Source organism: Pleurodeles waltl, chromosome 7 (genome assembly GCF_031143425.1).
Source record: "Pleurodeles waltl isolate 20211129_DDA chromosome 7, aPleWal1.hap1.20221129, whole genome shotgun sequence".
In the NCBI taxonomy this organism is placed as follows: Eukaryota; Metazoa; Chordata; class Amphibia; order Caudata; family Salamandridae; genus Pleurodeles; species Pleurodeles waltl.
Genome location: NC_090446.1, coordinates 1,254,710,489 through 1,254,724,026, shown reverse-complemented (window position 1 = coordinate 1,254,724,026; position 13,538 = coordinate 1,254,710,489). Strand labels below are relative to the sequence as shown.

The window sequence follows — 13,538 nt, the reverse complement described above, 5'->3', positions numbered from 1 at the left end:
ACACTTCTAGTTTACACCTGGTTTACTTTTCCCTACTTTGCAGTCTGAGTATGCGGAATCCATCTGCCTTGTGTTGAGAGTGAGAGATATAAAGAAAATACATATTCTAGCTTTTGAAAATATTTCACTTAAAAGTCTTTCCTTTCCTCCTACCTACTGTGAAAATGGAAAATATGGATGCATTGTCTGCTATTATTGTACCCCCTGTTTTTCGGAGTTCTTATTACAATGGGCGAATATTGTTTAACATTCTGTTAAAGCTGTGTTGGGATTCATCTAGTATGAATGGCTGTGCTGAGATTCACCTAATTTGTAAAGTAATGTTGGAATTCACTTACTTTGCGTAGCTGGATTGGGATTCACATAATTTGCATAACGGCGAAGAGCTCTGTTGGGATTCACCCAATTTACATAGCATTTTCGGGTCATCTTTACACAACGTGTACTGTGCCCTGGGTTCTCTTCTCAAGGCAACTTTACAAAGTGGGAAATGCGTTTTCAGCTTGTCATGCAGAACTTCATATTTTTTCCCATTTGTAAACTTTATTTACACGTGCAAAATCTTCGTCGGCAAGAATCTCACGCTAAGCACCGCACGGCCAGTCCAACAACTTCCATAATGAGGGCGTAAATGTCCAATTAGAAAAAAAGACACCATGGGTACCAAATGTTGTTCTCCCGTCACCGCTAAAAGACCATCATTTGTAGCAAGTCCAGACCATGTTAGTTTAACAATAAACAGGAACTTGGAGTCTTGTTATCTATCATTCTGTGAATATAACTTGAGTAGTCTGTTCATTATTACCTGAATGCCTCATTCATCTCTTCTCAGGATCTGCAGACACAGGTGGAGGAAGATTCCCGAAATCAGGAGGACATGCGAGAGCAGTGCAGTCTGCTGGAGAGGCGCTGCAACCTGATGGTCTCAGAAGTGGAGGAGACGCGGACCGCGTTGGAAGCCTCTGAGCGGTCCCGAAGGACACAAGAGCAGGAATTACTAGACACCACGGAAAAATTCAATGACCTCAATAACCAGGTAGTGCTGCGTGATATACAATTCTTTGTCCAAAACTACCTAAATTGTAAAGTTTGGCCCTATTTCCACCCCAGAAAAGGACGATAAATATTAATAATACTGTCATAATTGCCAGGGAGATCAACCCAAATAAGTAGTTGAAAACACAATGGTGTCAATGAATTAAAAGAATTGGCTTTTACAATACTTTTTGTTTAGCTTATAATACCACGATTCTACTATTTCTAAGCGCTTTAAATAGTAGGAGTTACTGTGACTCGAGTTAATGAACAGTAAAGTCAGTTTAACAACCTCTGAAAGATGCAGGCCAGGATTTGCTTTGTAAAGATTCTAACCTTTGCCCTGCGGATCACAGCGGCTGTCACTGGCAAGCGTTTAACTCACTGCGTCACTTCACTGATGGTTGACTGCATAGGGTAAATGGTTTAGCCCATAATATGATCTTTCTAATAATTAGTTGGATAGTGGTTCAAGGCAGAATCTATTGGATCTGACTCCAAAGTGGTCCACTGAAAAGCACCTACATTTGGGTAGTGCGCATTGATTTTAGGAAAAAAGGTACAACAAACTACTGCTGTGCAGAATAATGGTGCACCACTCAGAAGTCCCCAGCGCAGTGCCTTCATATAACTTACCTGGCCAACCTAAAGGATATTTTACAAGCCCCTCAACAAATGTTCGATTACTTTTAAGCCTTTGAAAAGAGTGGGCCTATTTCTATTGCATATTTAAGTGCTCAGGCAGTATCTTGATACTTTGGCCCTAATTACTCATATAGGTGGTAGTTGTCACACATGATAAATAATGATACCATGGGCTATGTTATTTATCAATTGCGATAAATACCACCTATTACAAATTGTTGGGGAATAACATGCAGATTTTGATACATGTGCACCAAAATACACATGATAGGTAAATACAGTATAGGTTCCCCCATTTAAATTTCAGCAGGTTTGACATGCCGAAAGTTAACCATGGATGGGTTATGTAACAAATCCAGTAATTATTGGATGCGTTAAATAACAACTCAAATTTCTAATCCATGCAAAACTAGCATTTGCTATGCAGTAGGTCTTGCATTTGGTTTAGTTAGAGCTATTGGCATTGTAAATGCATAACTGGACTTTTCTTGCCACATAAATTGGTCAACCCTGCTGCAAAATGTGGTCCTCTCTGCACATAATTCCAGTTGCCCTGCATATAACTAAAGCACTTCCATTTACCTTCTTCCTCTATCTGCAGCAAAAAATATTGCCATTATTTTTTTTATTTTTTTTATTATTATTATTATTTTAGGGTCCCCCCCAACCTAGTGTGGGGACTCTGAGATGACCCAGACAGAAAAAAGCAGGTCTTTCTGTGAGTTATGATAAAAAATGTTTCGTTAAAGGAATGCCCCACAAATCAAGTGCAGCAAATTTTGTAGTATCTTGACTGTAATGCCCAGAACAGCACCTAGAGGGCGCTATAAAAATAGCATTTGTGAGAAGCATGGTTCAGTAATTATATACCCATCCCCCAGAGGGCATAACAACATGAAAACAGAAAAGCAGAAAGTAATGCAGAGTAACTATATATGTAGCCCCTAGTGAGAGTAGTGCCTTACAATTTTTTGGGCCAACAGACCTATTTCAATACTATTACAAATAAGGCACTTAAAACACAAACTACTCCCAGATGTAAAACAAAATCTCCAGCCATGAGAGAGCTTAAAAAGATACTGAATGGTGGGTGAGGTTACTATTTTGGGGTCACCCCAACATAGCGTGAGAACCCAGAGATGATCTAGACAGAAAGAGCACGTTGTGCTGAACATTTTAATGGTGGTTCTATTGTCCTAGGACCACCACACAGTGAGTTATGGGCAAAAAATGTCTGTAAAAAGAATGCCCCACAAACCATTATGGGGCAATTTTATGAGTGCAGCGAATATGGTAATATCTTGATTGTATTTAAGGCTCCCTGTTTTCCATTTTTACAGATATTTACAGACAAATACAGACAGAAAACAAAGTGTTTCCTGTCTATATTTATTTTTAAAAATTGAAAAATACAGAAATTGTTGTCTTCTTTTGAGTGACTTTCCATGCTGTTTTCATCAGTTCTAAGCCAACTGCTGCACAGATAGATGGCATGGAGAGTTAGAAACAAGATGAGATTTCCTTACATAGCAACATATGTCAACATGCATTTGTAGTATAATGCTCATATTTACCTGCAAGTGTATTGTTATGTTAGAGCTGGCTGCTTAATTTGCTAAAGCACAACAGGCATCAAAGTATCAGTGCACGTTTATTAGTTAAATAAATGTGGAAATATAGCATTTTACATCTTCATTTATTAACAGGACCCAAAATAAAAATGGATAAATACTGATAAGATGGCCAAAAAATAAATATGGGTAAATAGAGACAGAAATGTTAAAAAATAAATACCATGAAACCGAAAGCCCTAATTGTAATGCTCAGAACAGCCCATAGGGGACACCAAAATAAAATTAGCATTTGTAAGAAACATGGCCATGTAACTATATAGTCAGCCCTTAGAAGGCACAATGACGTGAAAACAGAATGGCAGAAAGTAATGCAGTGTAACCATATAAGAGGCCCCTATAGGGTGTAGTGCCTTACACATTTTCAAGCCTAGCAGGCTTACTACGATACTATTACAAACAAGGCCCTTAAAACACAAACTACTCTCAGCTGTAAAACAAAAGTTCCAGCCATGAGAGAGCTTAAAAATACATTGAATGGAGGGAGAGGTTACTGTTTTGGGGGTCCCTAGATAGCAAGAGTGTGTCTTTCTGGATGGTTTAGTGATGGCCCCATTGTCTTAGGACCACCACAGGTTGAGTTATTAGCAAAAATGTTTTGAAAAAGAAATGCCCCACAAAGCATTATGGGGTGAGTTTCTGAGTGCAGTGAATACTGTAGTATCAGCTCTCCCGCTGAGCTGGGAGTGTCGCTTTGAGGATTTCCGTGTTTATTTCTTTTGTAAATGCTCCAGTTTGTATATTTTTCAACTGCTAAACTTGTAAAGTAGTCCACATGTAAAGTGCTCCTCTGATCGAGGTTGCACTACATGAAACTTCAGCGCTCCTCCGATAGAGTTTGTGTCATTTGATCCTTTTAAAAAAAATGCATGAAATAAATTAAAAAGAACCCCCATCCAGCTTGTAGCCTTTGTGCGCAGACACCCCAAATAAACAGAGGCATGCCCAAAACAAGGAAGAGGAAAAAACAACATACGGCCACACAGTGCGCAGCAGCGAGGTAAAATAAAACAATTGTGCGCCACTTTAAGGTATCTGGCCCATCGTGCAAGAATCTAGATAACAGGGTCAATCTGCAAGGCGTAGCAAAACAGCCTCCTGGTGGGACAAAGGTAAAGCATTTACTTAGGAATTCAAGGGAATTTTGAAAGGCAGACCCGGGAACAAATTAAAGTGATGGGCGTGAGATGGGCATGGGTAAAGCCCACAGAGATTACAACAGGTCAAAGAGCGGCGCTTGCACGCTGCTAAGCTCGACATAAAAACAGGGGTTTATGTGTGGGTCAGAATTAACCAGGGCCTATGCGTAATTAGTCATAGTCCACATAAACAAAAGATCAACCTCAAACAACATCACCAGAGAATTATAGGAAAGTGGTTTGAGGTTGAACTATACAGTTGATAATGTCACAGGATCAAAGCTAAGATTAGAACAAGACATACATTTCTCAGGGTTTTAAGTCTTTTGTCAGTGGCAGTAATGTTTTGATCTTTATAGAAAGACCCAGAATGTCTGAACCTGGGAAATGGGACAAGAACTTATCTGGTCAGTGCGGTATAGGAAGCTGATTTTTTATGTAGTGGTGCCAATGCAAGGGCACAGTGCAAAAAATTCTGCACAACCCTTATTGGGTTACAGGACTTACTTTATAATTCCAAGTGTTCTAGTTGTGGTAGTGTGGTCGAGCAGCCTAGGCTTATCAAAGGGGAGTGTGAAGCATTTGATGTACACACAGTCAATAAATGGTTCACATGCTCAATAAGAAATCCAAGACCAATTTATAAAACTAAAGCAATTTTTTACAGGAATTTAGACACCAAGATCTTTAGAATAGTGGGAATATCAATCTAAAGCAAATAGAAAAATAGCTCAAATAACAGTTTTGAAGCATGCACCTCTAACACTACAATATTATCATATGGAAGAAAAACACACATAGCAAACAGGTACTTGCAAAGAGTTCAGAGGTGCCCTTTGGGACTTAAAGTGCTAGGAGGGCAAGGTTCAAAGTGCCATCAGCAGTTTCACTTTACCTACCCTGGCATGTCCAGATGCAGAGGTGCTGGTTAGAATGGTAGCCTTTCCTTAAGCACTGCACAGTTAAAATCAATGGGGACCTGAAAGAGAGGTTGCGGTAGGGGATGTGGGGACAAGTCTGGATGAACTCAAAGGGAGGCTCAAGTCACCGGGACCTCTAGGGGAAGGGGACGTAGTCAGGAGCTGTGGACCAAGGTTGTGGGGCTCAGGTACAGAGAGTCCTGGCTTAGTGGTCACTTGTGTTTGAGACTGCCACAGTCAGTCGATCTGCAGAGGGGAGAAAAACAAGACAGTAGGGCCACTCTCAGTTGTTCTGATGCCCTTCAGTTGTTCAGGTGAACTTCGAAGTGCAGGAAGGTTTCCAAGGCAGTGGGGTCTGGGCTGGATGCGAAACAACCCTAGTGGTGCAAGTGCTCCGGTACTCAGAGTATTTGTGAAGGAGGGCTATTAGGGGGGGACATAGCATCTCAAAACTCGGCAGAGAGCTAGGGGTCACCTCTTAGAACCATGAATTCCTCCTCCTGAAGCGGTGCTCCCTTGGTGTGTCAGATGGCCAGCAACAAGGTGAACTGGGCAGATGTGGCGGGGGCCTGCAGATTCAAGAAGATGGCTTCTCCACCCCGAGGGAGATGATAGCTGGCTGTCAAAGTGCTGGACAGTCCTCCAAAATGTTAAGGAGGATGCACAGCCTCAGGACGAGTTGGGTCTTTGCAAGTTTTAAGGAGCAATCAGCAAGGAAGGGTTTGGTGCCAGATTCTGTACAGGTTGCTGGTTCTCTTGGTGTTGTCTCTTCTTCGGTTTTCAGGAAGTTGAATCTATGGGCGTGGTGTTGCGGATCCCCAAAATACTCAATTTAGGGGCATATGGGGGAGTACGAGGTGGTAGCCAATGGGCTTGCTACCACTAGGGCATCTATGCCCCCTACACAACCACTTCCTTTGGGGAGTGGGCATAACCCTGACCCAGAAATCCCTATTTCACCAACATCAAGATGGTGAAACTCTTCTCAGGCTGTTCACTTCAGGTAGCCCATCCTAGGGGTGTGGCCAGCCTGTGGGTGAAACATGCCTCCTGAATAACTAATTTCCTACCTGCTCTGGTGCAAATGGACCCCAAGGCAGGGTTAGCTTTCCCCAGGTCTATGGGGAATCCAGGGATGCATGTCAAAGGTGGCAGAGGATTTGATATGCTAAATTGCTAGTGTTGGACTTTTTTGCTTATGCAGGGTCATCCCCAGTCTTTTTGCCTCCTGCCCCCTATTTTTTCTGACCTGTTGCCGTTGGCTTTTGAACTCTGAGCCCTTTACCACTGCTAACCAGTGTTAAAGTGCATATGCTCTGTGTGTAAATTGTAATGTTGATTGGTTTATCCATGATTGGCATATTTGATTTACTAGTAAGTCCCTAGTAAGGTACACTAGAGGTGCCAGGGCCTGTAAATCAAATGCTACTAGTGGGCCTGCAGCACTGTTTGTGCCACCCACATACGTAGCTCTGTAATCATGTCTCAGACCTGCCACTGCAGTGTCTGTGTGTGCAGTTTTAACTGTAAATTCGACTTGGCAAGTGTACCCACTTGCCAGGCCCAAACCTTCCCTTTTCTTACATGTAAGGCACCCCTAAGGTAGGCCCTAGGTAACCATAAGGGCAGAGTACAGTGTATGGTTAAGGTAGGACATATAGTAATGTGTTTTATATGTCCTGACAGTCAAATATTGCTAAATTAGTTTTTCACTGTTGCAAGGCCTGTCCCTCTCATAGGTTAACATGGGGGCTACCTTTAAATCTGATTAAAGTGTAGATTCCCTTTGGGAGCGGATGGACATGTGGAGTTAGGGGTCTCTGAGCTCACAATTTAAAAATACAACTTTTTGTAAAGTTGAATTTAAGCTTATACCATTTTTGTGACTCTGCCTGTTTGTGGATTCCCTGTCTGGGTCAGTTTGACAGTTGGGCTGGTTGCACCTCACACTAGACAGTGACACAAAAGGAGCTGGGGTGTAGTCTGCATTTCCTGATGAGCCATCTGTGCTAGGAGGGAGGGGAGAAGTGGTCACTTACACCTGAAAGGGCTGTGCCTGCCCTCACACAAAGCAGTCTCCAACCCCCTGGTGAGTGTCTGGGGCCTGGCCTGGGCAAGGCAGGATTTCACATTCAAAAGAGACTTTACTTTGAAGTAGGCTTACTTCAAAGGAGAAATTGGGTATAAGAAAGGCACCCAAAACCACAGACTTTAGAAACACTTCTGGAACCAAGAGGAACCTCTGCCTGGAGAAGAGCTGAATAGCTGAGGAAGAAGAGCTGCCCTGCCTGTGACTGTGCTTTGTGGAGCTATCCTGCAGTTGCTGCTTCTGCCAGAGTAACAGGGCAAAGACTGGACTTTGTGTGCCTTCCATCTTGAGAAGAAATCTCCAAGGGCTTGATCTAGAGCTTGCCTCCTGTTGTTTGAAGTCTCAGGGACAGCAAAGACTTCTCTCTGCCAGCACCTGGAATCTCTGGAGAGACTCTTACTCTGCTCTGTGGTGCCCATCCAGTTCCTGGGACCCTGAAAGGAGAAGCTGGCAGCCTTAAGACAAGAAAATCCACGCACAGAGCGACGTGCAGGGAAAAGATTGACGCGACTCCGATCTGCGGCAGAAAAAACGACACACTGCTGGCTCCGCAGCTGAGAAAACGTCGCTCGCAGGAAACGCGACCGAAGAATCGACGCACGGAGCAGGAGAAACGACGCACAGCTTCACTGACGGAGGCTGCGAGATCACAACCTGCGCTGCGCGGATTTTGGATCATCGTGCAGCTGGATTTCTGACTCACGTACAGCCGTGCGGAGTTATTTTTTATGCAAACCTGCCCCTTCCGGGTTATTTTTGACGCACACCAGGTACATTTTCACTCTAGCAGCGCTAGTGTGTGTTTAAAACTACTTGAAGACTCTTTATGCATTTTTATTAATAACTTGACTTGTGCATGGTGGATTTTTGTCGTTTTGGTCTTGTTTTGTTTAGATAAATATTTCCTATTTTTCTAAACTGGTGTTGTGTGATTTTGTAGTGTTTTCATTAAGTTACTGTGTGTGTTGGTACAAATACTTTACACCTAGCACTCTGAAGTTAAGCCTACTGCTCTGCCAAGCTACCAAGGGGGTAAGCGGCAGTTAGCTGAGGGTGATTCTCTTTTACCCTGTCTGGAGTGAGGGTCCTTGCTTGAACAGGGGGTAACCTGACTGTCAACCAAAGACCCCATTTATAACAGCTAGCCATCCTATGGACGAGATGAAAACACTTTCTGCTGAGCAGGCATTGTTCCTGGCCTCTCAGAGTGTGGGTTCTCCCTTGCAGGGAACCAAAAACCCCTCTGTGGTGGCAGGCTGGAAGATACCAGTCAGCCAACACAGTAAAAGACTGGTAGGGCTACATTGGGTACCTCTAAGGTGCCCTCTGGGTGCATGTCCCAATAAATTACTTTCAGTGAAACTATTATGTCACTGGATAACTAGTAATGGCCAGTACATGTACTCAAATGGCTTCCTGAAAACTTGCAATGGCTAGAAATAGAACTAGGCATCACATGGACATATCTGCTAGTGCAGATGTACCCTCACATGTAGTATTCTGCACCCTGCCTGCCCTAAGGGCCAGCTGTTGAGGTGACTTACATATAGTACATGCAGTGTATTTGGGTGTTGCACACAGGGAGCTGGTAATGTGTTTTCAGAATGGCTTGCACCATTTCATGCATACTGCAATTATAGCCTGCCAGCAGTTTGAGTGTGAGGCCCTTTGGGTGGCATAGTACATGCTGCAGCCCTTAGGGTCCCTCTTTAGTACCCATGCCCTGGGTATCAAGTGTACCATTTACCAAGGCCTTACAAGGGTGCTAAAGTCCTTGCCAATTGGGTTACAATCAACACTTGTGTAGTTGTTAGGGCTTGGTTAGCAGGGTCCCAGTGCACTTCTAATCAAGAGCATCAGTACCAGTAGGCAAAACGTGGGGGTGTTGATGTCTAAAAGAGGCACTTTCCTACATGCTGCATTAAATTCATGAATTTTGCCATCTTTATATATCCTAGAGTTACCTGTTGATTGCTCCTTCCCAACATCAGTGGTGGATGGTAATTCGAGCAGAGGAGGGACTTGCAGGCCACACACACAAACATCCACTCACTCATCTACATGTACACTTACCTACCCCCAAGCATTCCAAACATGCACACATATATCCATCGTTCACAAACACATACACATGCACACACCTATTCACAGCACAAATACACATACATACACACATGTACTCACGCACTAAACATTTAAAAAAAACAACATAATCAATGCAGTTGTGATCTTAGATTGGAAGCCTCTTCTGGTTCCTGTAGGATAAGGACTGCCACTTCCTCCTACTGGCTGATCTTGATTTAGCCAATGAGAGGAGACGAGACAGCAGTCTCTTTCTTGTCACAGAGTAGGATGGGGTCAGTGAGACTGCTCATCACACCCCACTCTGTGTCGAGGAGTCACTGATTGACTCTCAGCCCTGGGCACTTCAAGGCTTAGAACTGATGCTCCCAGGTCCGAGGCTGTCAGGGATGCACCCTTAAGGATGGACTGCTGCTGTAAAATGATCATATACCCACATCATACATAACACCATATGTACCCATTTGATATCCACTCTAATATGCATCTAAATAGGATATTATCACAGCCAACATATTTGGCAGCTGAAGGGAACAGTGGATTATTGCATTACAGTAAGCAATTGATTCTACTAGTTTAATCTTTCACTTTAGCACACAGGCTGCATTTGGTCCTTATCTTGACCATCTTCTTATGTTTTACAAACCCATGCTGATATCTGCAAGATTGGCGATGCCCTTGTGTAGGAAGCTAACCCTCTATATAGTACACTAAAATGAAGTACACTGTGAAGAAAGTACAGTGGATCCCCAATTGGTACTGCAGAGGCAAAAGTAGATAGGACTAATGCTCTATTTGTGGTAGTGTGGGCGAGAAGTTAGGCTTATCAGAGGGCAGTGCTAAGCACTTATTGTACTCACAGAGGTAATAAATGAGACAAATACTCAATTAATAAATCCAAGACCAATTTAGAAAAATAACAGTTCTTTTTTTATATGTTTCAAACCCAAGAACTTCGTAATCAGGTAAGTAGACTTTTAAGCATAAAAATGTTGCAGTTTCAAAAACAGAAAGTACAATTTTCCGAGTTCTCTCAATGTTATCCTATGAAGAAAAACAAAGGTCAGCAAACACAGGGTTAACAATGACTTACGATGCCAATCTCAGGGAGTTAGGATAGGTACTGGGCACTGATCAGGACAACACCCACAGGTCACACCGTGCGGCACTGGGGCGGCTGGGTACAGAGGTGCAGTAAGGCATTGTGTGCCCAAGGTTTCCTATGTGAGTTTGGTCCTCTTGAAGACTGGCTGCAGGCTCTGGCTAGGAAGCCAGTCAGGGTTCACAAGCAGGTAGGTCGAAGGCTTGAGATGTTCAGGAAGGTAGGTGCACCGTTTGTCCTTGTCCTCAGGGGCGCAGGATGCAGGGTTGTCCTTTGGCATTGGGTTTCACTGTCCAGGAGTACTCATGGTCAGGGGGTTCTGAGGCTGTAGGCACCATCGGGGGAGTCCAGCAGGTGGTCAACCAAGGTGGGCTTGAGCTCAAGGGAGCTGGAGGATGTAGTTGGCATTGGTGGCCCTCCTCAGTTTGTGCCTGGGGCGACGGATGCAGTGATTGCTGTAGGTGTCGGGTTTCCTCTCACCACCAGGCTATTGGAAAGAGGGCCTGCATGTAGGGGTTGCAGGTGACTTGGATGAGTCCAGGAGACGTGACACTCTGGTGGACTCAGGCTCAGAAAAGCTGGGGAGCCCTGCTGGCACCGTTGGTGGGCTTCTTACTGGGTCAAGGTCGTCGGTTGCAGAGGTCACTTCAGGTGTTGGGTCTCGAGGCTGCAGAGTCCTTGTTGGATACTTTGTTGCTGAGCAGCTCTGCTGCTAATTTGAGTCTAACTCGAAGGCAGGCAGACTTGAAGCTGCAGCTGCAGGATGAGTTTTTTGAGCAGCACCCACTGAGGTCAGCAGACAGGCCGGAAGGGTTGGTAGCAGTTCAGCTGCTTCTTTTTCCTCTTCTTCTGCGGGGGCAACTCTTTTTTGTCCTTCTTCTTCATAGGTTGTCAGGATCTCAATTCCAGGGTTCAGGGGTGCCACCTAAATACTCAATCTAAGGGAATTACAGGGATTGCCAGGCAGTAGCCAATGGGCTGACCACCTTCTTATGACCACTTCCTTAGTGGCCTAATTCCTTATAAACAAGATGTAGGAATTTAAAAAGTAGTGTCCACTTCAGCTCATCCACCTTAGGGGTGGGACTGGCATGAAGTAGGCACTCCTCCTAATTAAACTAATTCTCCCACCTATGCTGCCACCAACAATGGGGTCAGTACAGGGGGGTTGGTCATCTCCACCATCTGAAGAGACCTGAGTCGCATTACAATGACGGCTTGGCCTTTGACCACCCACCTTGGAATATTCATCCTACCTAGGAGAGGAGGTCGCACCTATGCCCAGTGCAAGTTTTTGTCTCAGGCCCTTGAGAGCACTGGCTTACACCTTAGGTGGGGCAGAAACAGGTCTGTGGTGGCTGAACTGGTCAGGACTAGTCAGTCAACACACTGGGAGTGGGTAGTTTTTCAGAGGTCACCTTTAAGGTGCCCTCTGAGTGCAATTTTTAATAAATCCATCATTAGGGTCATTGAGAGTTTATTATTCTGATATGATACCAAACAACCCAGGATTCAGAGAAGGAATCATGTAGCTGGGGAACATGTAATGAACAGTGTCCAGCACATGCCTTTAAAATGGCATTCTTGTGCAATTACTATGTCTGAGAATTGACAACGGCATACCAGGGGGTGCATGTAATATGATGCACCCTGCCTTAGGGATCTAAGGCCTGCTAAAGGGGTGATTTACATATAATGCATGCAGTATTTAGGGGACATGGCACACAGGGTGTGTGCCGTGTCATGTTTTCAATTTTGGGAGGACCTTGTCATGCAGCCTGCAATGGCAGTCTACATAAGGTGGGTCCTTCAGAGTGGCACAAGTTGTGGTGCAGTTCTGAGGGCCCTCTTCAGTACCCATACCCTATGTACCAGGGGTACCATTTACTTGGGATGTATAGGGGCTGAAGGGCCTGGTCACTTGGGGATCAAGTGACCAGGTGTCTTGTTTGAGGATAGGAACACTGGCACTGGGGACCTGGTTAGCAAGAACCTTCAGTTGAAAGTGCATCTAAAAACCAGGCAAAAAGTGTGTGTGTGGGGGGGGGCGCAACAACCAGGACCCAGCTCCCTACACTTTGTTTATGCACAGGGATTTTTTGTTTGTCTTGAAACTATGCAAGATTCGTCTTCTACAAAAATACAAAAAAAGACATAAATGGAATGCTTGAATCAATCTCGGCCACTGGTAATTACTAGGGAGCAGCATCACAGTCCACTATTATTTTGCACACCATACCACCTCAGTTCATACCCAGCCACATGAAAATCAGTTGTGATCCTGCTCCACTGGGAACAGTCCATCCCAAGCTCCCTGAACCGGAATACAAGCAAGCCAGGACAAGTTTCATCCTTATTAGGTCTCAGGTATAGCTTGATACGAGTGGCACATGTCTCGGCATGCCCGTCCCACTATGGCTCTGTAGCATTTGTTTATCTTAAATGTTTTACTGATCATCCCCCTCTACTGTGAATATTAGAGCACCTTCTGTAATCTAGAAGCTGCAGCAAGGAGATCTGGATCATATGCTCCTGAAAGGTGTGGAGATATTTGTGATGCTCCAGCATATAATTTGTGGGCTTTAAATGAGAAATAGAAGCAAATCCTAAGACCAAAACTCTGTGAAATTGAGGCAGAAGTGAATGAAAATCTGATGTTACTAGCCATTGCTGTTGCAACATGAAAAGGGGTAGAAATTTTGAGGATGGTCCACCAAAGGGGAAGGTTTGGATTTCCAACATATGTGTGAGGACCTTCTGTGCAAAATTAAAGGCATACATATTTCAATTGATATGCAACTTAACATAGTGAAATAGTGCAGGTGTTTAAAGACAGTTATGATCTGGACCCTCCTGATGCCTAACTTGATGTCTAACCTGATGAAGAAGCTATTA

At 44.1% G+C, this 13,538-nt stretch overlaps 1 protein-coding gene across 5 annotated transcripts in view; it reads left to right on the top strand.

The window, feature by feature from the left end:
- The window catches only part of LOC138246140 (myosin-16-like), an 838,653-nt gene that overhangs the window by 768,788 nt on the left and 56,327 nt on the right, over positions 1-13,538 (top strand). For all 5 annotated transcript variants that reach the window (XM_069200412.1, XM_069200413.1, XM_069200414.1 and 2 more), the window contains one exon: positions 833-1,036. In XM_069200412.1, coding sequence (XP_069056513.1) covers positions 833-1,036 — 204 coding nt within the window. The remainder of the gene's footprint in view (positions 1-832; positions 1,037-13,538) is intronic.